This window comes from Panthera tigris, chromosome C1 (assembly GCF_018350195.1).
Source record: "Panthera tigris isolate Pti1 chromosome C1, P.tigris_Pti1_mat1.1, whole genome shotgun sequence".
Taxonomy (NCBI): Eukaryota; Metazoa; Chordata; class Mammalia; order Carnivora; family Felidae; genus Panthera; species Panthera tigris.
In genome coordinates, this window is record NC_056667.1 from 71,230,816 (window position 1) to 71,258,313 (window position 27,498).

General features: G+C 39.7%; 2 protein-coding genes across 5 annotated transcripts; both read right to left on the minus strand.

Moving 5' to 3' along the window:
• Positions 1 to 348: 348 nt before the first annotated feature.
• CC1H1orf52 (chromosome C1 C1orf52 homolog) lies at positions 349 to 10,699 on the minus strand. 3 transcript variants are annotated; one of them, XM_042997714.1, is made up of 4 exons: positions 10,406 to 10,699; positions 9,567 to 9,765; positions 3,436 to 3,498; positions 518 to 818 (listed from the first exon to the last, which is right to left on the minus strand). In XM_042997714.1, the coding sequence occupies exons 1-3, from the start codon at positions 10,679 to 10,681 to the stop codon at positions 3,479 to 3,481; spliced, it is 495 nt and encodes a 164-aa protein (XP_042853648.1). In that variant the 5' UTR covers positions 10,682 to 10,699; the 3' UTR covers positions 518 to 818; positions 3,436 to 3,478. The 3 variants fall into 3 exon arrangements, with proteins under 3 accessions (XP_042853647.1, XP_042853648.1, XP_007079234.1); XM_042997713.1 differs by having other exon boundaries at positions 349 to 3,498; XM_007079172.3 differs by lacking the exons at positions 518 to 818; positions 3,436 to 3,498 and adding an exon at positions 3,506 to 4,346.
• Positions 10,700 to 16,042: 5,343 nt separating this feature from the next.
• Positions 16,043 to 27,494, minus strand: BCL10 (BCL10 immune signaling adaptor). 2 transcript variants are annotated; one of them, XM_042997718.1, is made up of 4 exons: positions 27,204 to 27,494; positions 20,552 to 20,650; positions 19,883 to 20,171; positions 16,043 to 16,980 (listed from the first exon to the last, which is right to left on the minus strand). In XM_042997718.1, the coding sequence occupies exons 2-4, from the start codon at positions 20,552 to 20,554 to the stop codon at positions 16,625 to 16,627; spliced, it is 648 nt and encodes a 215-aa protein (XP_042853652.1). In that variant the 5' UTR covers positions 20,555 to 20,650; positions 27,204 to 27,494; the 3' UTR covers positions 16,043 to 16,624. The 2 variants fall into 2 exon arrangements, with proteins under 2 accessions (XP_042853652.1, XP_007079233.1); XM_007079171.3 differs by lacking the exon at positions 20,552 to 20,650 and having other exon boundaries at positions 27,204 to 27,492.
• Between the last annotated feature and the right edge of the window lie 4 nt (positions 27,495 to 27,498).

A 27,498-nucleotide genomic window follows, 5' to 3' on the forward strand; every position in this document is an offset into this window, starting at 1 on the left:
CATACCTGGGAAATTATAAATGACTCATTAGAGGGGGATTATTAAGTATGTGAGAACGAGGGGAGAAAACCCTTAGAATTTAGTAACTAAACCCATGTGAAGCAGAGGGCAGATTTTTGGGTTGATGGTAACTCTATTAGCCAGAAACAAAATATAGGAGGTGGTATGGGTTTTGACACCATGTGTTTGGTTTTGGACATACATAATGTGAGTGGCCCTTGAGACTCAAGCAGAGATGTACAATTGGATACACAAATCTAGGGTTTTACAAGAACATTCTGACAAACCATACAGTGTAGGGAACCATCATAGTGTTACTGTGGTAGTCGTGAACTTGGCTGAAATTGTCAAGAACCAGTGTAGACAATGAGAAGGCAACAACATAGGCTACACTGGCATTCAAGGGCAACCAGAAGTGAAGGAGCCAGAGAGACCAGAGAGAAGAAATAAAGAAGAGAACCAGGATAACATGGGACCTTTTAAGAAACCAAGGGAGTAGAGTTTCACACCAATTAGGATATTTTGGATGGAAAATGACAAAACTGAACTCGAACTGGTTTAAGTTGTTAAGATTTATTGGCCTATATAACTGGAAACACAGCCTCTGGAGGATCACCCCTAAACCAGAGGGGGAAAATTCAGTTCACCATCACCAATTAGGAGTTATATCGAGTGCCTTCTATGTGCCAGGCATTGTTCTAGTCAATGACAGAACAGGCAGAGTCCCTCTTCTGTGGACTATACATACAAATGCTTCTTGGTATCTTTTTTCTTTTTTTTTCCATTACAACGCAATGCCATGTTTCATATTGGGAAAACTGTGTAAAGAAAAAAGAGAAAGCTTTAGAATTTAATGAAAAGTCCAAACCACTTGCTGGGAATTTACCACTTTTTTTTTTTTTTCTAAGAATGCCTGGAACTTCTGTACTAAGTGATAATGGAGTAGTAAAATAGAGCAGTTCAATATGGACACAAAAACACGAACATCCAAAATACCACCAATGACATATTTTAAAGTCCAGCTATGGTTTTAATTAGTCAAAAATTTGACTTATTCAAAGTTGCTGACTTTATCCAGATACCTGTAAAAATAACTATATTTTTAAAATATCTCTAGTAGGGCTTTGTATCTGGTGTGGCAACATGTTTTATATGTAGATCATGTTCAAACCTGCATTAGCCCATTTATATTTTAATTAAATATATGTAGAGTTGGCAATAAAAGAAAATTTCACTCTGCCTTTATATCCAGCTGAGCAGTATTATTCCTCATATCCCGGTCTCTTCTCCCGACGCCTTAGTTCAAGCAGATCCTTACTGCTCTACTGAACTGCTGCAGCTGGTCAGACTCAGTCCCTGCATGTCCTTCTTCCTAATGGCTACCAACGTGACTTTGCTTAAAGATGGACCCTTTGTTCCTAACACAATGCTTTACACCAAGAGGTACTCCATAAACCTTACATGGAATGGGATTGCAGATTCTGAAGCTAACTAAGCATAGTTGTGGGTATATTGCTGTAGCTGGCTGGGTCTGTTTTTTCAATTTCCGTAATTTGGAAATGATAAAACCTACCTCATTAGGTTTTTGGAAAATAAAATGCTATGATTCAACTTTGTGAACTCAAAAGCACTACACAGCATTAACGGTTTAAACTAGGAAGTTGCAAGTTTGCAAATAAGTTCCAGTAATATTTGTATTTTAATGGTTAAAAAGCAGTGTCAATTTTTCTCAGTAATGTTCTTCGATTCCAGTTAGAATGTTTTCCACATAACTCCATAATGCTATTCACACATTGAATTTTAAAATATGACCCACAAATGCTTAGTTCTTCTCAAATTTTATCCTTGCACAAAAGAAAGCCATTTATGCCTGATGTGGCTTCACTTCCTTAAAGATGAGGAAACAATCAGGAATATTAAGTGACTTGATTAATCATCACTTGATGATTGACTAAAAAAGGAAACAACTTGGATAGAGATCCCTTTCCCCTTTTGTTTTTGGCCATATTCTGAAAAGAAACCCAATGAAACACATACGGCAGATTCAGACTGCTCAAAAATATTTAGCCTCTTTCTTCCTAAATTAGAACTACCTTGACCTGTACTCACATCGGTATACATCTCCCAGCCGGTTACGTAATGATCTCACAAGTGTAGCCACTACCTGTCCTGTCTAAAGTATCAATCCCTCTTCTAATAAAGTGGTATTTATTCCTCCCCGCCACCCCAATTCGGTTATCTTCTAGAAGGGGCGCTCAAAGCACCACTAGGGACTGATCTAATGAGCTTTTGTTGTCATAAACAAATCAACGAGAGCTGGGAGTTGAACCAATGGGTGATAAAGAGGTTAGATTTCCAGACAGTGGCTTGCTGGTTTTGTTTTGTTGTTGTATGAGGTGTACCTTCATGCTAGTTTTTAAATCTTGTAGTATTCCAATAGCTTCCTGAGGTATCTGCTCTACTAACACATGTATCCAGACTACAGACTTCTCCAGATCTGGGAATCACAGCCTCAGAATTATAATTCTATTTGTTTAGTTTGGTGTCATACTGGAGTCATGCTTTATCACTTGATGCCATTCCTTAATATGATACCGTAGCCCTCCAAATTATTCACATACAAAGGCTTTAAACTAAAAACTTCTTGCTTTACAAATTACTTCAATTTTGGGAATCATATAGCTATAAACCTGAAGGATAAGCAGCTATACAATTAGTTTTTTTAAGTGTGAGATCTACTGAAGCCATCATACTGTTATGTTCCTTCCTCATTCCACAAAACACCATGGCTAGCATCGTATCTTTTAATGACTTTTACAAATCTTAGTCTACTTAATCCATGTTCTAACTACACGAATTTTATAGCTTTTCAAATACTGGTTTCCAGTATTGAGAAAAACAACTGGACTGGGATTTTTTTTTTTTTTTAACTCAAAGACCAAAGTCTTTTTCTCATACACTGAATGTGCAGGTCCTGTAATTAAGTCTTGTCTCTTAAAGGCATTACGAATCATGAAATGACTGATACAATGTATAACCTCTCCTTTTTATAGTTTAAAATGCTACAAATAAGGGCACTGCATTTTGGACTGTAGAAGTAAAATCAAAGATTATTCATTTCTCGACCACCCCTTGCTTTCTTGTTTATTACTATATGCAAAGCATTAAAATAGGAACCATGTAAAGATGATGCAATAGAAGTAGTGTTGCCAGATAATGCACAAGACACTCAGTTAAATCTGAGTTTCAGATAAAGTTTTAGTGTAAGTTTCCCAACTATTACACATACAAAAACATGTTGTTACTATAAAATTCAAATTTAACTGGGTATCCTGTATTTTTGTTTGCTACATCTGGCAATTCTTTATACAGAATCCTTATCTTCAGCAAACTATTTAACAGGGAAATTAAGGAAAACCATCACATAAGACTTACATGATAAGGTGCAGTAATACAATCAGGGAAGAGGAAGATCTCCCTACTTACCACAGAGAGTACCTAGAAGAGAGGACAAGTGCAATTCCTTTAGAAGACAACTAAATTTTGAGTGGTGGATAGGTGGCTTAATTTGATGATTTTGGAAGTCAAGTATCCTGAGTTAAATCACAAAATCATTGCTCACTCGCTATGGAAACTTGAGTAAGTTAATCTCTATTATAAAATGAAGCCACTAATCTCTGCTTTACCAGGCTGTCTGAAGAGCAGAGAAAAAGCACCCACGAAGCACCTGGAACACAAGAGGCACTCCCTAAATGGTAATACCTACTATTAAAACACCACGTGGCAAAGAGGTTACTTGTCACAGACAAATATTCAAATGTTAATGTTATGCAATAATAGCAATATTGAATAAGTAGTTTTATTTCCATGATCTATTTACACTGTACAAACACTGTTGAAAAGCACCCTACAAGTTCACAGTACATTACAATATATTTACTTTAAAAATATATTCCTTTATAAAAGGTTCATAGAACATTGGCATGTCGACATGTGACAAAACTTTCAAAGTATGTCACCAACTCTGTGATAGCAAGAATGCTTCCAAGTGTTGTCAATTTCACAATCACAAATCACCACTTGAGTTTTAAATAAAGTTTTAAATAAAAAAATGAATTCTACAGTGGAAAGTTCCCATAGCAATACTTATTAATTAACATGTACTTTCATGGAGATGTTGTTTCATAATAATTTAAAATATCAACTTAATCTGCCCCAAAAAACCGTTTCAACAAGTTTCGCAGTCCAGAAATTCTTGTGATTTGTCATTTTCTACTTTTTCTTCTTTGTTGGTTCTCCTGGTTCTACTTTGCGCTTTTTAGAAGTATGCTCATCTTTTTCATCATCTTTAAACAGGAAAGGAAAAGTTTCAATCAGTAATTAAAAAAAAAAAAAGTTAAGTATTAAAATTTCATTGACTTTAGACCAAAATCATTATCTTCAACTTACGTTTCTTTCAGTATCCTAATAAAAACCAAAAATTAACTTTTAGATCTCTGATTTTAAAGTGCAGGTAGAAATAAGAAATTAATTGTAGTGTTATACAAAATTCACAAAGTGACCTGTTAGTGCTGGATTCAGGTACTTTAAAATGAGAAAACCAGATCTGTTCTGAAAAAAATCTATCCCATATATATTCTACAGCTTATATACTGTATATATTTAAATAATCTACACCTTGTAACAATGGAACACATTCTACTCTTTTTACCAAGAGTATCGATCCAACCATGACACTGTTTAAGCAGTGATCAGCTGTTCTTTCCTTTCAAATCTGCTTTCTCTCCTCACAGAACAACTCCCCTCTCTATTTACAACCCCCATTCTTATTATTTTGAAATTTAAAAAGCACTCACAGGTAGATGTTTCACTGAAACTGTATTCTCTCTGAACAAATGTGTGGCTTTATTTTAAGAACTCCATTTAGATAGAATACTATGTAGAAGGAATTAATTTTAAAATATACATTTATTTTAAGCACATTACTGAACTCACTGCATTTTTGGCTTTACTTTCTCAATCAACAGATACTGAAAGTTCAACAACTATCATATGGTGGTCTATAAAATATTTTGATGTTGAAAGGGGCCTTTATATGAAAAAACTGGGGAAGCAGGGGCACCTGACTGGCTCAGTCAGTAAAGCATACAACTCTTGATCTTGAGATCATGAGTTCAAGCCCCATGTTGGGAGTAGAGCTTACTTAATAAAATAATAATAATAATAAATAAATTTTTTAAAAATAAAAAATTGGGGAAGCTGCTGATATCACACCCTAAACTCCTTATGGAGGAAATACATTTACAACCTTAAGTCTTCAGTTCCCTTCTCCTAACTGTACCATACTCAGAATATCTCCTTTGTTGATGTGGAGAATAATTAGAAACAACTGCGGGTGATTCATCTGCATTCATCTTCAAGCTCAGTATGGTGATGTTATTCCTATATTTCATAAAGCACTTATGGATTTACATATATATATTTATATTATAAGCAGTAAGATAAAATAAAATTAATTGAATCATCATAGGAATTTACAAACGAGGGTTTTAATCAGTACTGTTTATCATATATACACAAAAATAATGTACAAACCAACTGATGTGGCACACAGCTCGAATACTCCAAGGCCTTTGTTTTTTTTTAAATTATTTAATCATCATCATTGCTTGAGATTATTTTCAATAGTATAAAAACCAAAATTACTTTCTAACTCTGCTACAAAATCCACTGTTGACATATTAAAAAGATGATCCTGAGATAGTTCGAAAAATGATTTCCTATCAGTAATTTGAAGAGCTAATGCCACCTAGTGACAAAACAAGGCATTACCTTAAAAACCAGAACAGGAAAAACAAAAGAAACAAAACCACCCTGAAATGTTCATTTATCAAGATTAGTGAGTTTCTAGTCTGTGCCATATACCACAGATGATGCACTAGTAAGGAAACAATTCTTCTATATGGAATTCATGCCACCTGAGGTAAATAAGTTTACATTAATATGAACTTTCTAAATTCTTTAAAAAAAAAAAAAAGGAAAGCATTAGCTACTTTAGCTAGGATTTCACGATTAAGTACACGTCAATAAAGCTACAATTAATATCTAAGCCTTAGTGATCTGCATTTCACAATTACCAAACAAGAAGTGCTGGCAAGTAGCAAGACTTGGTGAGTTTTGAATCTTTCCCAGATCTTTAAAAAAAAAAAAAGGGGGGGGGGCATCTGGGTGGCTCAGTTGGTGAAGCATCTGACTTCAGCTCAGGTCCTATCTCACAGTTCCTGGGTTTGAGCCCTGCACTGGGCTGTGTGCTGACAGCTGGGAGCCTGGAGATTGCTTCAGATTCTATGTCTCCCTCTCTCTGCCCCTACCCCAATCACACTCTGTCTCTCTCTCAAAAAATAAACACTGGGACACCTGGGTGGCTCAACTGGTTGGCGCCCAACTTCGGCTCAGGTCATGATCTCAAGGTTTGTGTGTTCGAGCCCCGCGTCAGGCTCTGTGCTTACAGCCTGCTTTGGATTCTGTATCTCTCTCTCTGCCCCTCCCCTTTAGCACTCTCTCTCTCTCTTTCTCTAATATATAAATATTTAAAAAATTTAAAAAAATACAAATAAAATAAATATTTTAAAAAACTTGAAAAAAATCTGGAATAAGTTAACTGGCAAAAAAAGGCTAAAGTCCAAAAAATGAGGAGGGGGCACCTGGATGGCTCAGCTGGTTAAGTGGTTAAGTGACCAACTCCTGATCTCCACTCAGGTTCTGATTTCCCAGTTGGTGGGATCCAGCATCGTGCTGGGCTCTGCACTGACAGCACAGAGCCGGCCTGGGATTCTCTCTCCCTCTCTCTCTACCCCTCCTCCCACTTTCTCGCTCTCAAATATAAACATTTTAAAAAATGAGAAGGGAAAGTAAAAAGAATTTAATAACCTAAAAATTAAATAATTTCAGAGAATGGAATTTATTAAACAAGATATTTTATAAGTTAAAAAAATACAGGTAAAAAATGATTAATTTTATAGTGACTCTGTGAACATGGTATGGGATTCTGAATGGTTAACCAACATTAGAGTCCAAATTAAAAATTTCAGGATCAGGGCACCTAAGCATCTCAGTCGGTAAGGTGTCCGACTCTTGATCTCAGTTCAGGTCATGATCTCACGGTTCGTGAGATCAAGCCCCTTGACAGGCTCTGTGCTGATAGCGTGGAGCCTGCTTAGGATTCTCTCCCTCTCTCTCTCTCAAAATAAACTTAAAAAAAAAAAAAAAAAAAAAAGATGTCAGGATTATCTTTTAACCTTACGATCCAGGATTAAACTTTTAACCTTATGATTCTGTTGATATTGTATACATATACACTTGCTGTTGGAGGACTATCATATAATCAAAAGAACAGATATCATCGATGGGAATTACAATATTCCCACACCTATCTGAACTCAATACCTAACTGAACTCTGAATTACCTATCTGAACTCAATAAGCAAGCTGGAAAAAAGACAATTCTTTGTTTGTCCTGCTATATAACCCTCACTTTTTCCATATAGGAACAAAGACAGAGCACCAACCTATGGTACCTTGCTTGAATATCAACTTTAGTGGTCTTTCTACAAAACAGCTACAAGCACTACAGCTTGCAAAACAGTAAGAGACTAAACCCCAAATTAATGAGGCACCATTTCCATTTAAAGACCTGAATTTTTCTTTTTCTGCCTCTTCCTAGTTGTGCGAATTTGCTTAGGCCAATTCTTTAATCTGAGACTGTTTCCTTGTCTATAAAATAGTAACAATGAATCATGTACCATTTCTGTACTAGGCTGCTAAGGACAATGAATTCTAAAAATTGTGTGAAAGTACCTATTTGCAGCTTGGCATTTTCTAATTTTGTGACTGTGGACAAGTCACATGAAGTTCTCATTTCCATATTTCCCTATGTGGTTTCACAAGGTGTTGTAAGGATTAAACATTATTTATGCAAAAGTGTTTTTATTAATTACATAAAATACCCTATTATGAAGTTTTTTAAATGCCAACTTCATTTTGGCATCTCTAAAAGGATGCCATTTACTGAAGATATGCCTTCATTAGTGACTTCTAATCCACATTGTGACATCAGTAAAAGAAACAGAAAAGCCAAGTAGACTCAAAACTGAACAACTACCAGTTATCCTTTCTCTTAAAACACTCTGCCTGGTTGTAAAAGGAGCTAAGTAGCCCTTGATTCATGAAACCATCAGAAATTTGTTTAACTGGCATGCCCTTTCATAAAAATTTAGTATAATTCAACAATCATCCACTGAGTATTAAAAAAAATTTTTTTTAATGTTTATTTATTTTTGAGACAGAGAGACCTCTGAGCATGAGTGGGGGAGGGGCAGAAAGAGAGGGAGACACAGAATTCCAAAGCAGGTCCAGGCTCTGAGCTCTCAGCACAGAGCCCAATGTGTGATGTGTGGCTCGAACTCACAGACCCAAGAGATCATGACCTGAGCCGAAGTCTAATGCTGAACTGACTGAGCCACCCAGGCGCCCATCCACTGAGTATTTAAAATGTACTATAAACTGTACAGGAACTCCTATTCATAAAGGAGACAGATTTATGAACAAATCATCTCATAAAGAATGGTAAGTACAATCAACAGCATTAGCACATACAAGGTACAGAGGAACAAATACTTTGAAGGTGTTGACATTTTTTTCTTTGAATTGGATTTTGAAGGATGAATGAGTTTACCAGCCAAAGGTAAGGAGGGAGGGAAGAACATTCCAGACTAATGTGCAACATATACTGAAAGGCATGGAACCGTAAGATAGCATGGTCTATTCAGTTTTCAATTTTAAGATCTTGAAGTGCTAGAAAAAGCACCACTCGAAATACAGATAGAGAGAAAGGCAGGGCCATCAGAAGGCTTTGACTCTATGCTATTTATTGGTGAAGGGTTTTAAGCAGGTGAGTTACATAATCAGATAGGACTTTTAGAAAGTGATCACTAGCTGCAGTGTGAAGGATGGAATTTGAGAGGTGGTTTGGGTAAAAGTCTGTAAGCAGAGATTACTGTGGTTACTTACGCTCTAAGTAAGAGATGAAATTATGATACCATAAACAACTAAGTCATTATCTTCCTATTACCACGCAGGGATACTCAATTAAACTCACTTTGTCACACTAATTTTGGCTTCAAATCACAACTGCTTTAATATAAAATGAAGCCTTCAGCGCTTCAAAGCTGCAATCACAAGAAAGAATCCATGCATTAACTGACTCTTGTAATAAGGCACCATAAATCACATATACTATTGGTTGGGATATTAGGGATTTTGCTTCAAAGCCTGAATAACATGATCTTTTTCTAAAACACAGTAAATACTACTGGTTGAGCTTTCAGAGACTTCACTTCCAAGCCGAATATATAGGATTTTTCTCAAAAATACAGCAAAAAATAATAATCGTACACCATAATTAATTTGTTAAACCGCTACACTTAAATTTCACTCATTAAATGTCTCCTTTTAAAACTCATCACAGGGACCAAAAGGTATTATCACAGGAGTCTGACTCGCCTTACCTGATTCCACTGTCTCCTCCCCTTCAGGCAGGAGCCTAGCTTTCTTAGCGTTCTGTGGGGCATCATCACCATTGTCCTCATATATGTTAGACCATTTTATTGCCATATCCAGCTCTGGAGGGGGAGGTTTCTTCTCAGTAGTGTAGGTCTCCGGAGGTGGTACATAGTTTGACTTCCATATTTTGAATTCCTTTGGAGGCTGTTAAGCAAACACATTAAGACGCACCGTGACGAACCGAGGTTCCTACAATCCGTATGGGCACATGCACCTCCCTGCCGTTCGCTTATTGTTCAGGCTGACTTTTTTTTTTCTTAAGGTTTAAAGACACATTTTTTTTTCCATCAAAATCACAATACTGTTAAGTGAAAGTCAAAGGGTTCCCTATATGAATAAAGCTAATAACTTTTAATTACCAAAGAAGAATCCAGTCTCAGAGATACTACGGCAAGGCTGACCCCTTCAGGAGGTTGCAGCAGACACTGTCTTGGAGGCAGCACCGCAGGCACTTCGGCGTCAAAGGGAAGGGGTCTCGGGGAGAAGCTGCAGCGGGGGGGGCGGGGGAGTCACCACCGTTAGTCCTCGCAGCGCGGGGTCGGGGCACCGAGCGCGGAGGTTGGGTCTCCTCACAAGGGGGCGGGGGCTGCGGGTCGGTCCGACACCCACCAGGCTGGGGAAGGGGACCCGGGCTCCCCAGGGCTGGAGGTGGGAGGGGGCGGTGCGGCAACCCGCAGGAGGTGACTGCGTGTGGGGGAACAGACTGCCGGTCCCCAGGAGAGGGCTCAGGAGGAAGGGGGCGGAGGCCGGGACTACGACCGGGAAATCGGGTCGGGAACCTCACCTCCTCAGGCGCCTTAACGACGTGCCTCTCCCAGTCTATCTGTTTGTTGAGCGGATTGTAGAGAAAGGCCGGGCGAGTCACGCTCCGGAATAGTTCGTCGGGTCCCGGCAGCCTCTTCTCCTCCTTGTTCCCACAGCCTCCCGCCGACTTCGCAGGATCTGGGGCCCTGCGACTTGTTTCCTCCGGCTCGCTGTTATCCTCCTCACCCGAGGAGCCTGAGCTGCTGCTCCCATAAGCCGCGAAATAGCTCAAGGGGTCCTTCTCCTCGGCCGCCATGACGGCTGCGAGCGACGACTGTGGGCTCCGCCGGAAACCGGAAGCTGCTCCAAGGGCCCGCCCCACGGCTGGCTCCGCCCCAAGTCTCGCAGAGGAGTTCGGGGCCTGCGCCCCCCAGCGGCTACGACGCGTTCCTGCTTCTCGGCCAGGGTCTTAGGATGGAGGCGGGGCGCGCACATTGCCGAGCAGGGTCTGCTTCTGCTCCTTCCCGAGGAACCCTGAGAAGAGGCAGGTCCTGAACCAGTGGTCCCAACAAAGCTCTCAGCTTTCAATAAGAATTTATTAAAGGCAGACAAGAAATAAGAATTTTTTTTTCACTGCCGCTTCACCTTAGCCATTGCTCAGAGACACCAGGATTTCTTCTGATCCCACTACATCGCTTCTTCAAAATGAAGATTACTCTCAGTGTGCTTGCCTCCCTCAGTCGTCCTGGAACACTTCTATGGGTTGTGGACTTAACACGTCACAAACTAAATCCTCTCCTGCTTGACCTCATTTCCAGTGGACTCTGAACAACTCTCTTTAATGAAATTCCTCTTGGATTGATTGCATCCACGATTCAGCGGGTCTCAAACTCTCTGGCTTCTCATTGTCAGCTTCCTTCCATTCTTGCTTTGCCCTGTATGGCCCTTAAGCGCTGGTGTGTCCCAACATATTATGCCATCTTTCAACAATACAATATAATTTTGTAGAGGGTGTTACAAAGTTGCAAATCAGCCCATCTCTTTACATGGCATTAGCTACCTATGCTTGTGACTCCCAAATCTGTGTCTCCAGCCACAATTTTTCACTCCAAGCTCTGGACCAGATCTCCACCTGGCTCTCAAACTTTCCATGTGGAGCCTCCTGATGAAGCCTCAAACACTCAATTACTGCATCAGTAACTTGTCTTTCCATATGACTTGTTTCTGCCTGTGTTCCCTCTCTTAGTAAATGATATAACCTAGTCACCACTGAAACTAGAAATCTTTTATTTCTCCTGGTGATCTAAGAGGGAATGATACCTAAATGAAAGTGAAAAAGTTGGTTGTGAACATGTACGGTACCCGGGGAAGGATGCCTGCTCATTCAGACGATACACACATTCATAACTTGCTGTTCCTGCTGGAAGTAGGCTCCAGAGGGCAGAGCTATGTCTGTCTTGTTCACTCCTTCCCAGAGGAGGAGCTGGACTGCGTTTTGTGCATTTTTGTATTCCTGATACCCAGCTCAGTGCCTTTCATTGATCAGTAAATAATGTGGAATATATAGTAATTTATGAGTGTGTAGTTTTGGATGGGTTTTCTCAAAATTTTCCATCCAAGTACCTGTGTTGACAAAGGAAAATGATGGCCCTAAAGTGCAAAGTTTGGGGGTACCCAAAACCAACCTCACTTTTTTAAAGAAAATTTATTGTCAAGTTAGCCAACATACAGTGTATACAGTGTAGTCTTAGCTTTGGGAGTAGATTCCCATGATTCATCACATACAATATCCGGTGCTCATCCCAACATGTGCCCTCCTCAATGTCCATCACCCATTTTTCCTGCCCACCCCCCAGCACCCCGCCATCAACCCTGTAGGTTTTCTGTATTTAAGAGTTTCTTATGGTTTGCCTCCCTGTTTGTAATTTATTTTTCTTTTGTTAAATTTCTCAAATTCCACATATGAGTGAAAACATATGGTATCTATCTTTCCCTGAGGGACTTATTTCACTTAGCAAAATACCCTCCAGTTCCATCCACGTCGTTGCAAATGGCAAGATTCAATTCTTTTTCATCACCGAGTAGTATTCCATTATATATATACATACCACATCTTTATGCATTATGGACATTTGGGCTCTTTGCATAATTTGGATATTGTTGATAGTGCTGCTTATAAACATTGGGGTACATGTGCCCCTACAAATCAGTACTCCTGTATCTTTTGGATAAATTCCTAGTAGTGCTATTGCTGGGTTGTAGGGTAATTCCATTTTTAATTTTTTGAGGGACCTCCACACTGTTTTCCAGAGTGGTTATACCAGTTTGCATTCCCACCAACAGTGCAAGAGGGTTCCCGTTTCTCCACATCCTCGCCAGCATCTGTTGTTTCCTGAGTTGTTAATTTTAGTCACTGTGACCAGTGTGAGGTGGTATTATCTCAGTGTGGTTTTGATTTGTATTTCCCTGATGCATCCTCACTTTTGATACCAATTGCAAGTTTTTGCTAGGACTCACAAAACTCACTGAAAGCTGTTTTACTCTTGGTTGTGGTTTATTGCACCAAAAGGATACAAATTAAAATCAGCCAAGGAAAGAGGTACATAGGGTGGAGTCCAGGAGACTTCCACACACAGGGCTTCCAATGTCTTCACCCCATTGAGGTGGAGACAGTATTAACTTCTTGCGGCAAAGATATGTGACGGTATGCATGGTGTATTGCCACCCAGGAGGCTCATCCAAGCCTTGGTGTCCAGAGTTTTAATTAGGGTTCAGTCTACATAGACAGTTGATTGCTTACGTGGCTGACCTGTCTCCAGCTCCTCTGTAGGTAAAGCTGATACAGTGTGGCCCAGAACCCCATGAACATAAAATTTGGGGGAAATACAGTATAATATCTTGAAAATGTATGCAAATTTTATATACTAGTCCTAATACAGCTTTTATTTTAATATATAAAAAATACTTAAAATTACTTATTATCGAGTAAAACTAACGCTAAGATTATCACATTTATCCTGTGGCTTTTAAAACCGGCTCACTGTTGAGTGCCTCTGGAGTTGGGGTACCCAGTTTAACATGAGTCCCTGTTATCAGAGCCACCAACAGCCCTTATGTGATCAAGTCCAAGAGCTGCTTCTTACTTGACCTTTTAACAAGGTAGGCCTCCTTCTTGAAACACTTTTTTCTTTTGCCTTTCACGAAGAGCGTGGTATTGTGGGAACACCATGGACTGTAGAGCCAAACAGTCCTGGATTTTAATCCTAAATAGCTGTGTGATTTTGACTCATTTACTTTATCCTGAGTTTACTTTACCTCTGCTTTCAGAAAGCCTTCATGAGATTACATTGAACAGACTAATTTGCTTCTTGGTTTGCTTTTTTTCCTCAAAGTCAAAAGTGGGTATGTTTATCCACTGATACAAGGTAAGGCCAGAGCCTGGAACTTTCTGTCCCTTTTATATTGCTTAGGGAATAAGACAGTACCTGTAAGACTTAACTTCCACCTTATACCATACACAGAAATCATTTTTTAATGAATTATATAGCCAAGGGTGACACTAAAACAACTAAGTTTCCAGAAAAAAACGGGATATCATCATGACACCAAGATAAGCAAAGATTTCTAAAACAGGAGACAAAAATCACTAAGCACAAAAGATTGATAAATTACTTAAAGTAAAAAAATGTATCAAAATAAATCCAAAACTCCCAAACAGAACCGAAAAACTTAAAAAAAAAAATTGCCATTATCATAGCCTGTTCCTAATCTGCCGGTGTCTGACCTTGCACCAAGAGTAACATGTTGACCAAAGATGCGTAATTACCTCATGCAAAAGTGTGCTCACCACGAAAAGACATGGAGAAAACTTAGGCTACATGCTATGTGATTCCCACCAGGTGACATTCTGGAAAAAATAAAACAGAGATGCAATAAAAACATCAGTAGTTGCCAGGGTTGGAAGGGGGGGCGAAGAGGAAGAGAGGAGTAAGTGGAACACAGGAAATGTTTAGGACAGTGAAACAATCTAGTCTGATATTATCCTGGCGGATACATGACTTTATGCGTTTGTCAAAGCCTATAGAACTGTACAGCACAGGGTGAATCCTAACGTGAGCTATTAATAATGTCTTAAAACTAGTTCATCAATTCTAATGAATATACCACACTAATGCAAGATGTGAAAATGGAAAACAGAGGAAGATGGGGTATATGGGAATTATGTGCTTTCTGCTCAATTTTTCTATAAATCTAAAACCACTCTAAAAAATAAAGGCTACTAATTAAAAAACAAATTAAAAAGTGAGCTCAGAATTGTTGTCTTTGTATGAAGTGATAATATGGTATCTGTAAAAAGTAACTTTGTCATTGCTGCATTCATCAACCTGTCAATCTGTCATTCTAATTTATACATTTTTGGCAATAGGTGGTTTTCAGTGTCTGGCGGAAAGAAAATTGACATCACAGGATTCAGAAAGCCCAAAAGGCTAAGTTTGTTAAAACATTAATTTTATTATCTGTATAGTTAACAGTCTGAAAGAAAACTCAGTGTTATAAACCATAAATGTAGGTGATACAGCGTATCCAAATTTTTTCGATCTGAGTAAATTCTATTCAAATTTTAAAAAGTAACCACATATCAAATTTTTATGTTCATTAATGAATGAAAAGTCTGCTTCTGCTTTTTAAAGAGATTTCTTCAAATGTAATGTTACTATTTTCTTATGCCTTGCTGAAGGTGAGATGTTTCCCTATAATCCTTAGAAAATGTTACACTACAAAAATCATCCAGGCTTGAAAAAAATTTTAAAGCCAATATGCCAATCTTCTTCATGACTGATAAATTCATTGGTCTATCCAGAAATGCAACTTGATCTCACAACCTGAAGTAATGTGTGTATAAAAATTGGCATACATAAAAAAGTATTCTAGGTATTTATTTCCTAATGAAATACTTGAAACTTCCAAAACAACAGCACTACAAATTAAAACCTTTTATTGTTAATAGCATATTCCATCTCTGCTTTTTGAAAGTAATGGAAATATATGAGACATATAACCAGGAAAATAGAATTATAATTTAAATAAAAATAGTGACAGCATAAAATTTATAAAGGTGTAAAATTAGTCAAACTTTGTTATGTAACAAAAAGACAGATCAGGCTAATGGCCACTTGTTCCAAACAATATTAAAGACAGAACTGTCACACACACACACACACACACACACACACACACACACACACACACACACTTTGTCCTAGTTATTTCAACTTGTACAGTGGTCTTCATTAAAAGCGAATGAAAAGCACAGAAAAATGTTTTTAAATCTCATCAAATTATATGCAATAGCAGGCTTTTGTCAAGATTTTTGTGTAGGAATTAAAATGATAAGCAAAGACTGTGAAAATCCTAAGAAGGTACTATTAGTAAGGTGAGTAAGAAATGTATTTTGGCAAATTGAGATCTTCGGTGGCTCCAACCTCAACATTTCTCTCTGATGTCACCCCACATTAGAAGGGGACTCTGTGGGGTGCCTGGGTGGCTCAGTCATTTGAGCATCTGACTTCGGCTCAGGTTGTGATCTCACGGGTTTGTGAGTTCGAGCCCAATGGCGAGCTCTCTGCTGACAGCTCGGAGCCTGGAGCCTGCTTCTGATTCTGTGTCTCCCTCTCTCTCTGCCCCTCTCCTGCTGGTGTGCTCTGTCTCTCCCTCTCAAAAATAAAATAAAAAAATTAAAAAAAAAAAAGGGGACTCTGTAAGTGTCCCTAAGACCAACTGAGTGGGAAACAGATTCTTTTCAGTACACTTGGCAGTTTTCCTGTCAGTGATTGGCTTTATTCCATCCAGAAATAGCTTAATCTGAAAATTTACTGCTGAAGAATTAGAAAGGACTATTAGACCTCGAAAATTTCTAGCACAACTGCACTGAGACATTATTCCCAGCCTGAGACTCTACTCTCAAATAGAACAATGTTCTCTGTTAGTCTTAAAACATAAAAAATGTGAACACACTCAAGATACCTCAAAAATGGAAAGGACAGAAAACACTGAAAATTACATGATCAACATGATTTTCTTTAGCTATCTAAAAGTACGCTTCTTTTATTCTAAAAGACTCTATTTACAAAGTATGCTTCCATTGCATTTTAAAAGACGCATATCAAATGTTAAGTCATTATAGCAATTCTATAAAAAGATTCATATCCTTTCAAATATTTTTTGTCATTAAAAAAAAATTAGAAGGCTGTAATCTCAGTCACTGACGCGAAAGAGCACGTGATCGTAAGGGAAGAAACATCTCACTAGAGTTTCCACAAGTTCCTCCTCCTTCTAACTGCAGCTCTGGCGGCAAAGGGGGGGCCCCAGGGTCCCCAGGTCTGGGAAGCGTAGTTGAAGAGAAGGTGGGATTGTCAGTTCTGCCCACTTCTAGAACAGGCAAATTCAAGGAAGACTCCGTAGAAAAAAAGGGGGCTGTGCTGGATTCTCCTTCTGGATGGTATATGACAGTGGATGCTCTCAGTTTTTCAGAGAAATTACTCTCATCTGAATTTGTTCTATAGAAGTTGTTTGTGGCGCCATCTGGAAAAGGCTCACAGCTGCTACATTTCAGTCCTACAATAAAATTATTCAGATGTAAATGAAAAAGTCACTAAAACAAAACAAAACAAACATACAAAAGAAACTCCACCCCACAGCCATCTTGTAAGTTTTGAAAGATTACAAGCTGGTTACCACACAACCAAAAATTTAAATAGCAGTTTATAAATTCTGTCATAATCCGTTTCATGTTCCATTTGCTTTTCCCAACAACCATGAAGTACACCATTATTTTTTATTTCCTAGATAAGGAAGTCATCTCAAAGAAGCTAAATGACATGCTGTAAATCACATTTAATTTGTGTACTCATATACTTAACTACTGAATGACCTGGAAAAAATTACGTAGCCCCTAAAATTTTTCATAAAGTAAGAAATAGCTTTCACAACTAGTATTCTTTAGCATTCTGGCACAAACGCAGTAAGAAACAAACTGTAAACAGGGCATATGCTAAAATTCTATGAGTTAATACCAATTATAGATTCCTGAGTCATAGGGTGTTAGAAGTAGAAGGAATTTTAGAGGTCCCCTGGGATAGCTTCTCACTATCAGAGACGAGAAAATAGAGGCCTCAAAGAGTGAAGTCATGCCCAGCATTCTAGAACTACTTCATGGGAAAGTGAGAACTAGAATCCAGATCTCTTCACATTAAATAATGTTCTGGTTCCCAACCTTAGAGTTTAAACGATAGTGGCTCTTCTGATCAAAGAATTTTACCATATCCAATGGGTATAGGTATCAATTAGCCTCAGGGTGAAAGAATGAACACAAACAAATTTTATCTGTTCGGTTTAGCAAATATTTAACCTGTCTATAGGCACAGAACACCCTGAGTTGACAAATTTTATGGAAAATCTGCAAAGTCTATAAAGTACATTCATGTCATTTTTTCCCCCACTAGCTTTTCAGCTTCACAATACATTCAGCATTTCTGTTCCATGCTATATAAACAATTTTCTTTTCTTTCTTTCTCTTTTTTAATGTTTATTTATTTTTGAGACAGAGAGAGAGAGAGAGGCAGAGAGAGGCAGAGAGAGAGAGGGACAGAGGATCCAAAGCAGGCTCTGTGCCAACAGCAGTGAGTCCAATGCAGGGCTCGAACTCACAGACTATGAGATCATGACCTGAGCCGAAGTCAGACACTCAACTGCCTGAGCCACCCAGGCGCCCCTAAATGATCTTCTTAAATGTGCTCAGGAGCGAAGACTTCCAGTGTGTCCCAGTACAGACTTAACAGACTGTGAGTTTCTTAAGAGCAGAGTCCTAAATTACTCATTACTGTATCCCCAGTGCCTAGAACAGCTGGAGTAGAGCTATATCACATGCACATTTATCTCAAGTGCTCTGCAGAAAGGCAGAGAGAGAGAGAGAGAGAGAGAGAGAGAGAGAGAGAGAGAGAGAGAGATGGGGTTTGTGGGGAGAGGAGGATTTAAACAGTGCGGGCAATTCTATGAAGTATTCCAATTGGTCAGGGTGTACTCCGGGGTGAGGGTGAGACGTGGGCGGTGAAATTTGCTAAGCCGTTAATCAACCTCCATTCCCACACCCCTCCCGTCTTGCCAGACTGTGACTCTAGTATTTAAAGTTACGGATAACTTCTATAACATGATTCTTATAAACATGCCGCCCACTTCATTCTGTGATCAGCAGGTGGAACAAGAACTATCAGAGTTGGACTTACTATAAAAATACTTTGTCTATATATTGTTCTTCGTGTGTGATGTGCATTTTCAGCGGTTATTTTTGAATAGATTGAACTGACATTCTGCTGACTTCAGAAACCAACTGCTGCGTATACCGGGATTTCATTACAGTTAGAACACAGATTTCATTACACTCAGAACACTGAGTGATAGTCGTCCACTTTTCCAGTGAAATGACATGATAAAAGGTAAAAACAATGTAAATCAAATGTAATTCTGAAGCTGAAACTTTTTGAATAAAAACAAAATGATCGGGGCGCCTGGGTGGCGCAGTCGGTTAAGCGTCCGACTTCAGCCAGGTCACGATCTCGCGGTCCGTGAGTTCGAGCCCCGCGTCAGGCTCTGGGCTGATGGCTCGGAGCCTGGAGCCTGTTTCCGATTCTGTGTCTCCCTCTCTCTCTGTCCCTCCCCCGTTCATGCTCTGTCTCTCTCTGTCCCAAAAATAAATAAAAAAACGTTGAAAAAAAAAAAAGAAAAAAAATCCTTTACAAAAAAACAAAATGATCATTTCTGGGTTTTTTGTTTTGTATTTTTCAAAAAAAAAAAAATTTTTTTTTTTAAATTTTAGGGGCGCCTGGGTGGCGCAGTTGGTTAAGCGTCCGACTTCAGCCAGGTCACGATCTCGCGGTCCGTGGGTTCGAGCCCCGCGTCAGGCTCTGGGCTGATGGCTCGGAGCCTGGAGCCTGCTTCCGATTCTGTGTCTCCCTCTCTCTCTGCCCCTCCCCCGTTCATGCTCAGTCTCTCTCTGTCCCCAAAAAAAAAAAAAAAAAAAATTTTAAGTAGGCTCCACACCCAATGTGGGGCTTGAACTCACATCTCTGAAATTAAGAGTCACGTGCTCTACTGACTGAGCCAGCCTGGAACCTCTGTATTTTACTTTTAAAAGCACTGTCAGGGGCACCTGGGTAGCTCAGTTGGTTAAGCATCTGACTTCAGCTCAGGTCATGGTCTTACAGTTTATGAGTTCGAGCCCCGCACCAGGTGAGCTCAAGCCCTGCTCCGGGCCCTATGCTCTCTCTTCCTCTTTCTAACTGCACCTCATGGGATTCTCGCTTTCTCCCTCTCTCTCTGTCCCTCGCTCACTCACATTCTCTCTCTTTCAAAAGTAAATAAATAGCAAAAATAAATAAAATTTTAAAAATCAATAAACATGAAAAATAAATGAAAGCATTGTCACATTTAAATGAATTCTTGGCCACTTAAAATAGTTTACCTTTCAGATGTTCTAGTTTTATATTTCTAAGTTTCAGCACTTCATCTGTAATCTTCTGAATCAGGAAGTTCTGTGTTTTTTCTCGCCGAATAGATTCAACCAGCGTATCTAGTCCTTTGGGGTTTTCTTGTAAGTAGTCTAGTAATTTTCCAGCCCTTTTTCTACTTGATGTTCGGCAAGAAATTTCTTCAGTGTCTTCTCTACTGAGTATTTTTTTTGCACGTAGATGATCAAAATGTCTCTCAGCTATGATTTTCTCACACAGGTATACACGTAAATTTTCTAAAGCCTAAAAGACACAAACCATGCTTCAGTGTTTTTGTTTTTTTTTAAACACCAGAGGAAATCACATAGGTGACTGATTATTAGGTGACTATTATTAGAATCTTAACTGGTGGGAGAAAACGTACTGAAGTCAAGAAGCTCAGGCCTACTAAGATCTATGTTATTAAGACAAACGGCCAAGTGGACAGAAGTAGGTCCTAGACTAAACATTGCTCAGTTTCTATGCTGCTTTAATCACATCTTCACACCTACACACCGAGACCAGGTTATTATCAGGAGGGGGTGAATCTAGAGGGCCTGGGTCGTGGAAGTAGGGAGGTCTGCTGCGCACCTCCACCTTCAGGGGTATAGATGAGAGCAGAGGCTTCCATACATTTTAGTTACCATTTAACAAGGAATCCGAGATTAGTCAGGACCAAAGAGGAGAGCTTAGTGAGGTCTCATAATTTATAACTTTCTCGTGTTTGTTAATTTTCCATTTTCCTAGAGTAAAACAAAATAACAGTAACAATAATAATTATAACAACAGAAACCCTGCACTAAAAGGACCCATAATGTATCTATCTTTGGAGTCAGTTGGAAAGACTAACTCAGTGAGTCAGTTGGGAGAAGGAAAGCAGAAGGGGTGGGGGTGGGGAGGCAAACGCTAAAGAAATAGTGAATGTTGGAAGGAATTAAAGAAATGAAAAGGAAATCACAGAAAACAGACCTAGATCTGAGAAGTGCCTCAGGAAATTTAATTAGCAGAAAACTGATGTGGGTCCCAATAAATAGCATTAATAATTTGATTCTGCTGACTATACTCTAACTCCTTCATTTACTAGATATGTGATCTTGGGTAAGTTAACTCCTCAGTGCCTCAGTTTCCTCATCAGAATATTATGAGAAATAAATATATGTAAAATACTTAGAAAGGTACCTGGTAAATAGTAAGTGGTCAATAAATGTTAGTGATGAAGACAGTGATGACTAAATGGACTCACAGGTATCATGATGAGCTACAGGGAATGGAAGATCTTAGAAATACCCTACCTAGTACATGGTGGCAGGAAAGCAAGCTAGGTGAAGGGTTCCTATAGTTCTCAGGCCACTGAATTCCCACATTTATTTATGTATTCACACAACAAACATTTCGTATATCTAGATACCTACTATGCTATGTGCTGAGCATACAAAGATGAACAAGGCTTGGATCCTGCATGCAAAGGGCACATCGTCTAGTTGGGAGAATACATAACAAACTCAAGCCAGTAATTATAAAACAATGTGAAAAGACCCAGAATTAAAAAGAAAAAAACAAAACAAAAAACCCACAAGTACTGGGGAAGCACAGAGTAAGCAACTAACTGTACCTCTAGACCTGGGAAGTTTACAGAGGCTATACTTGTAGCATGAAGGTGCACAGAGGGAAACACTAACAAGACTAGGGTAGTTGGGATGAGGGGTGCATGTGAGGGTGGTGAGAAATGAAGCTGGAAAGGAAAACAGGTTGGATTAGGGAAGAACTGTTATAACATGTTGAGGAAAATACATCTCCCTGTAGCCAAAAGAGTCATCAAAGGTTTATAAATCAGAAGCAATAAAAAAACTTCTGCAGAGGACTGGGGGTTGGGGGGAGCAAAAATTGGGAGACCCATAAGAAGATTGCTGCCATATTTTACATAAGCTATGTTGAGTGTATGAATTTAAGCTGTGGGGATGGAGACAATAGATTTAAAAGCTGAACTCCTCGAGGGGCACGTGGGTGGCTCAGTTGGTTAAGTGACTGACTCTTGATTTCGGCTCAGGTCTGAGCTCATGATCCAAGAGATAAAGCTGCACTATCACAGTTGTGCTGTCAGAGTGGAGCCTGCTTGGGATTCCCTTCCTCTCTCTCTGCCCCTCCCCCACTGGTGTCCGCATCGTCTCTCAAACAAACTTAAAAAAAATAAATTAAAGGGGCCCCTGGGTGGCTCAGTCGGTTGAGCGTCCAACTTCAGCTCAGGTCATGATCTCGCAGTTTGTGAGTTCGAGCCCCGCATCGGGCTCTGTGAGGACAGCTCAGAGCCTGGAGCCTGCTTCGGATTCCGTGTCTCCCTCTCTCTCTGCCCCTTCCCTGCTCATGCTCTGCCTCTCTCTGTCTCAAAAATAAATAAAAACATTTAAAAATTTTTTTTAAAAAAAGCTGAACTTGAAAAACTCCATCTGCTGTCATTTTTACCACTTAGATGCTGATCATTCCCAAATTTGTATATGCAATCAAGACTTTCCAAAGGTACTTGGACATTCCAAAGGTACTTCATTTTTAAAAAAAATTTTTTTTTTAATGTTTATTTATTTTTGAGACAGAGGGAGACAGAGCGCGAGTGGGGGACAGGCAGAGAGAGAGGGAGACACAGAATCTGAAACAGGCTCCAGGCTCTGAGCTGTCAGCACAGAGCCGGACGCGGGGCTCGAACCCACCACCCATGAGATCATGACCTGAGCTGAAGTCGGACGCTTAACTGACTGAGCCACCCAGGCGCCCCTCCAAAGGTACTTCAAATTCAACATGTCCCAAACCAAATTTATTACCTCCGCCTGTCCCTTTTCTCTGATATTCTTTTTTTGTTTTTTAAGTAGGCTCCACTCCCAGTGTGGACTGTAAAGTGGGGCTTGAACTGACAACCCTGAGATCAAAACCTGAGCTGAGATCAAGAGTCTGATGTTTAATCAAGTGAACCAGCTAGGTGCTCCTCCTCTGATATTCTTAACTAATTTGGGAATACCACCACCCATCCAATCATACAATAAACCTACAACTCATCCTTGACTTCCTGTCTTTCACTCACTTGCTGTATCTGATCACCCATCCACCAAGTCCTGCCAATTTACTCCTTATTTTTATTGAGTCTGCCCCTTCACTTCATCTCTATTATAAGCATTGCCTTAGTTCAGGTCTTTATCATATGCTGCATGGACTATTAAGAATAGACACCTAGCTGTACTTCCTAGTTCTTTCCTCCCGCTCAAGTGTCTCCTTCACACATCTATTAGATCTTCCAGTTTTTCAAGAAAAAAAGTACCATATGAATTTTACTAATATTGAAATACTGTCAGTGAATTTTGTAAAAATTTAAAATAGTGTGTTCCACCAACTTAAAAGATGAAGTTCCTCAACTATGGCAGAACAGTGGAGAGGTCGAGTTTGGCTCTGGATCAGGCCAACTTCAGTTCGGATCTTAAATCTGCCATATACTCCTGTAAGAGCTGGGGTAAGTTATTTAACCCCTCTAAGCTTTGGGTTCCTTACTGAAAAAATAGTGATACCTTCAGAAGGACTAAGTGAATATGAAGGCTTGACACAGTTCCCGATACACAGTAAGTACTCAATAAGTAATAGCTGTTTGATAATGGCAGACAGGGCAATTCATAGTATGGATCCTGCCTACCTCTCCAGCTTAATCTATCACCACCTCCATGTGTCCTGGTACATCATATTCTACCTAAAATTGCTGTTTATCACTCTACAGTTCATTGTGTTTTTACCTTTGTCTTGTTTTCTCCTCTCATACCCAAAGTCTGCATTTATCCTTTAAGATTGAGCACAGTGGACATCTCCTTTGGGAAGCTTTGCTTAAACTCCCTAGACGGAGTTAGGCACCCCTCTCCTCTGTCCTTGTAGCATCCTGTGCATATATTTCACTTTTCTATATAGCAGGACTCCACAATTCATTTCCACTCTGTCTCACTACTCTTCTCAGCTACAGTAACCTCCTGTCAAATCTGATACTTGCCAGTCTTCATCTTACTTCTCAATAGAGTGGACACAGTTGACCACTCCCTCCTTAAACTACTCTTTTCTTGTTTTAGAGGAATACCACACTCTCCTGGCTTCATTCTCATCTCTGTGGCTGTAACCTTTCACTTTGTAAAACTCCCCTATGATCTCCCTTTTCCCTTCCAGCTCTCAACTTCCTAGGTGAACTCATTCAATCCCACATTTATAGTTCTAGCTCAGATCTCCTTTCTGATCTTCAGACTTGTAGGTCTAATAGCTGATTTGACATTTTCACTTACCAATCTAATTCCACTCTCTTTCTCAACTAAATCTATCACCAAGTGATATCATTTCTACTTCAAAAATCCATCTGGAATTCCCTTCTTCCATCCATTTCCCCTGCTTTCACCCTGATCCAAATCACCCATTAGCTCTCAACTATATAAATTCTAAGAATCTCCGCACTGGTTTTCCTCTTCTCACTTCTGCTCTCCTCAGTTCATACAATATGCAAGGAGACTAAAAATATAATTCTTCAATAGGTCCCTACTATACTTGGGGAAAAAATCCTAACACTTTATTACCGTCTCTAAGACCCTTTATGATCTAGCTCTAGCCCACCTTTCTAACTTCACCTCAGGGCACCTGCTGCCTTCTGCCTTCTTCCAATTTCCCCAAGTCATCAAGGTCTTGCTTGCTTTAGGTCTTTTGCAAATTCTATTCTGCCTAGAATAGAATTATTCCCCCAGTTCTGTCATATTCTTCAGCAGCCAATTTAAATCTAATCTTCCCTGACCATCCTATTGCAAGTAGATTCCCTGCTATTGTCTCAACACCTGTCTCCTTCATAGTACTTAGCTTAATTTGTAATCATATATTTATTAGTTTTCAACCCTGACGACCTGTATGTTTGAAGCAGGCAAAAACCAGGTATGTTTTGTTCAACTCTGTATATCTTGCACTTATCAGAATGTCAAGTAGTGTTATAGATGATGTAAAATACATTGAACTTATCCTGTAATTGGAGATTATCGTTTTATGTCTGTCTCCCTCCTTCCAAGAAATCAAGCTTTTCAAATTGGGACTGTGTCTTAGTTTTTAATTTTTGAATTGTTAGAATCACGCCTGCTTCACAGCAGCATGTAATTCATATGATTATGAAACAGAACTAAATTCAACCAAAAAGATGAGGTAAAGAACTAGATGGGGGCAGGAGGTGGGGATGGAAGGAGCACAGTGAAAAAGTGGGATTTTCCAGGAGGATGGGTGGTGGTACACTATCCATCAAGACAGAGAATACAGCAGGGACAGCAAGCAGCTTTGGGGAAGGGATAATAAAAAGTTCAGTTTTTGAGTGTGCAGAAAAAAGAAGTGGATTTCCAGCAGATATTTGGAAATAAGCACCTAAAGCTGACAGATAAGGAAGTCCAAATATGTGTATGGTAATTTTATTTTTTTTAATTTTTAAATGTTTATTATCGAGACACAGAGAGAGAGACAGAATCTGAAGCAGGCTCCAGGCTCTGAGCTGTCAGCATGGATCCCGACGTGGGGCTGGAACTCACAAACTATGAGATCATGACCTGAGCCAAAGTCGGATGTTTAACCAACTGAGCCATCCAGGCACCCCTGTGTATGATAATTTTAAAACCTTCTGAAGTCATCAACCGTTTTGAAAATAGCATGAAAAAAATTTCTAAGAAAAAAATATGCACATACTTTTTTTTTAATAGACTTCCCGAAACCCATTCATGATTCCTCAAGGTTATGAATTTCTGATATAGATATAAATTGAAATCATGGAGATGGATAGTATCAATGAACTGATAGGAAAAAAATGAATAAAGACCTGGGAGACACTCCTCATATCTGTGATTGTGTACAGGTTTTATATTTATGCCCACTCCTAACCTCTCACAACCCTTTTTTTTTTTTTAATCAGCTGTAAATTGGGGACGATAATTATTTCCCTCAGAGGCTGCTGTAAAGATTAAATGGAAACACTGCAAAGTGTGTGACAAAAAAACCTGGAACACTGAAGGCTTAGTTCTTGACATTCCTGTTTTTACTGGCACAAATTTTATATAAAACAACATTCAGGTATTGTACAGTAGTTATCAATGTCCCAGTCTTATCTCAAATAGAATGTAAAGCAGAGGCCTGACTGTCCTTTTTTTTCTTTTCTTTCCAGGCCCAAGAACAGTACTTTATCCGTACAGTAAGTGCTCCATTAAATATCTGAATGAGGAACCTAAGGCACAAATCCCAGTCATAGCCAGTTTCCTTCTACTGATGAGTCATACCAATTGTAATTGCGAATTCAGTGTAATAAACCTTTCAAGGGAGGGAAAGGGGAAGAATTTAAGGTAGATTAACGTTTAAAAAGCTGCTGTTTTGTCCAGTTCACAAAGATGATTCTGTATACCTACTGCAGTGTTAAACCAGAACTCATTTTCTGTTGAGTTTCTGTTTTGGCAGGTTTTTTTTTTTTTTTTTTGAGTTTCTGTTTTTAATTTGAAATTATGTAAAGTATTTTAGTGGTACTCCTATAGGTCTCACATGGCAAAACAATTAAAAGCAAAAGAGAACAAGAAATACCTTAACAAAGTCATTCTTTGCAAATAAGTATTAAGATGTGTGCAGTTCTGCAACATCCAAGCAAAAGAGACTAATTTAGGTACTGAGTATTTTCAGCATTTACCTGTATATTAATTTTCGACTACACCGCCCCCCCCTCAATTTAAATATGTGGGCGTTTGCCTACTAGGGGAATTCCAGGTTGTGCTTTCAGCTGTTGAGCTTCCCCCAACCCCCTTTATAAAAGAGTTTCACATATTTGCTTTGGGATCCTTTAACTGACTTTGCTCCAGGTTGAGCCAACGGCCTAAGGAGTCTGACTCAAGGATGAACCTGGGCAGTCGATTCCCAACAACGCAGCTCCAAAGTACAGCGGGGGTAAAAAAAAAACACGAGAGGAAGAGTGAAGAGTGGGCAAACAGCTGACTGCGAAGAAACGCTCCACTGGACAAGGTTTCAGAAACCCAAGCCCTGCTTTTAGCGATTTAAAACGTAGATTAACAGGTCACGGGGGATCACTTCCACCAAGGCCCTCGGATGTAGGGCTCCCAGCAGTCCTGCGGTGTCTGGACCTTCCGCTTCTCTGACCCGCAGGCTCTTTTCCGACTCGGACTCCCACTCCGGGTTTCCGCTTTCCTTGCCCGCCGGGCCGCAGCCTGCCCCTGCCCCCCCCTCGACCCCCGGCCCTCGGAGGCATCTGGACCAGGTTATGCTACTCACGTCCTTCTTCACTTCTGTCAAGTCCTCCTCGGTGAGGGACGGCGCGGTGGGCTCCATGGCGGAGACGAGTTAATGCTTCTTCCGGGTCCGGGAGCTGCCGCAGCACCGCCAGGCCAGGCTGGGGGCTTCGGCCTCCGGGTTAAGGGGGAGGAGGGGAGGCAGCCCCGGGCTAGAGGAAGAGGGCTACCCCTTCGAAAACAGAGGGGCTCAGAGCTGAAACCGTAGAGCTTCCGGCTCCGCCTCTAGGGCCCAGGGTGCTGTAGACTTTTACGTTTCAAAGCGCGCTTAGCGCCGG

What these genes read in the sequence shown, in the direction of transcription:
- CC1H1orf52 (XM_007079172.3), bottom strand. Translation starts at nt 10,681, where the DNA reads ATGGCGGCCGAGGAGAAGGACCCCTTGAGCTATTTCGCGGCTTATGGG. An exon ending in TCGTTAAGGCGCCTGAGGAG is followed by an intron (nt 9,766 to 10,405) that starts GTGAGGTTCCCG and finishes TTTGCTTAACAG; the next exon opens with CCTCCAAAGGAATTCAAAAT. An exon ending in GGAGGAGACAGTGGAATCAG is followed by an intron (nt 4,347 to 9,566) that starts GTAAGGCGAGTC and finishes TCCTGTTTAAAG; the next exon opens with ATGATGAAAAAGATGAGCAT.
- BCL10 (XM_007079171.3), bottom strand. Translation starts at nt 27,260, where the DNA reads ATGGAGCCCACCGCGCCGTCCCTCACCGAGGAGGACTTGACAGAAGTG. An exon ending in TGACAGAAGTGAAGAAGGAC is followed by an intron (nt 20,172 to 27,203) that starts GTGAGTAGCATA and finishes TGTGTCTTTTAG; the next exon opens with GCTTTAGAAAATTTACGTGT. An exon ending in AAAACTAGAACATCTGAAAG is followed by an intron (nt 16,981 to 19,882) that starts GTAAACTATTTT and finishes ATTTTATTGTAG; the next exon opens with GACTGAAATGTAGCAGCTGT.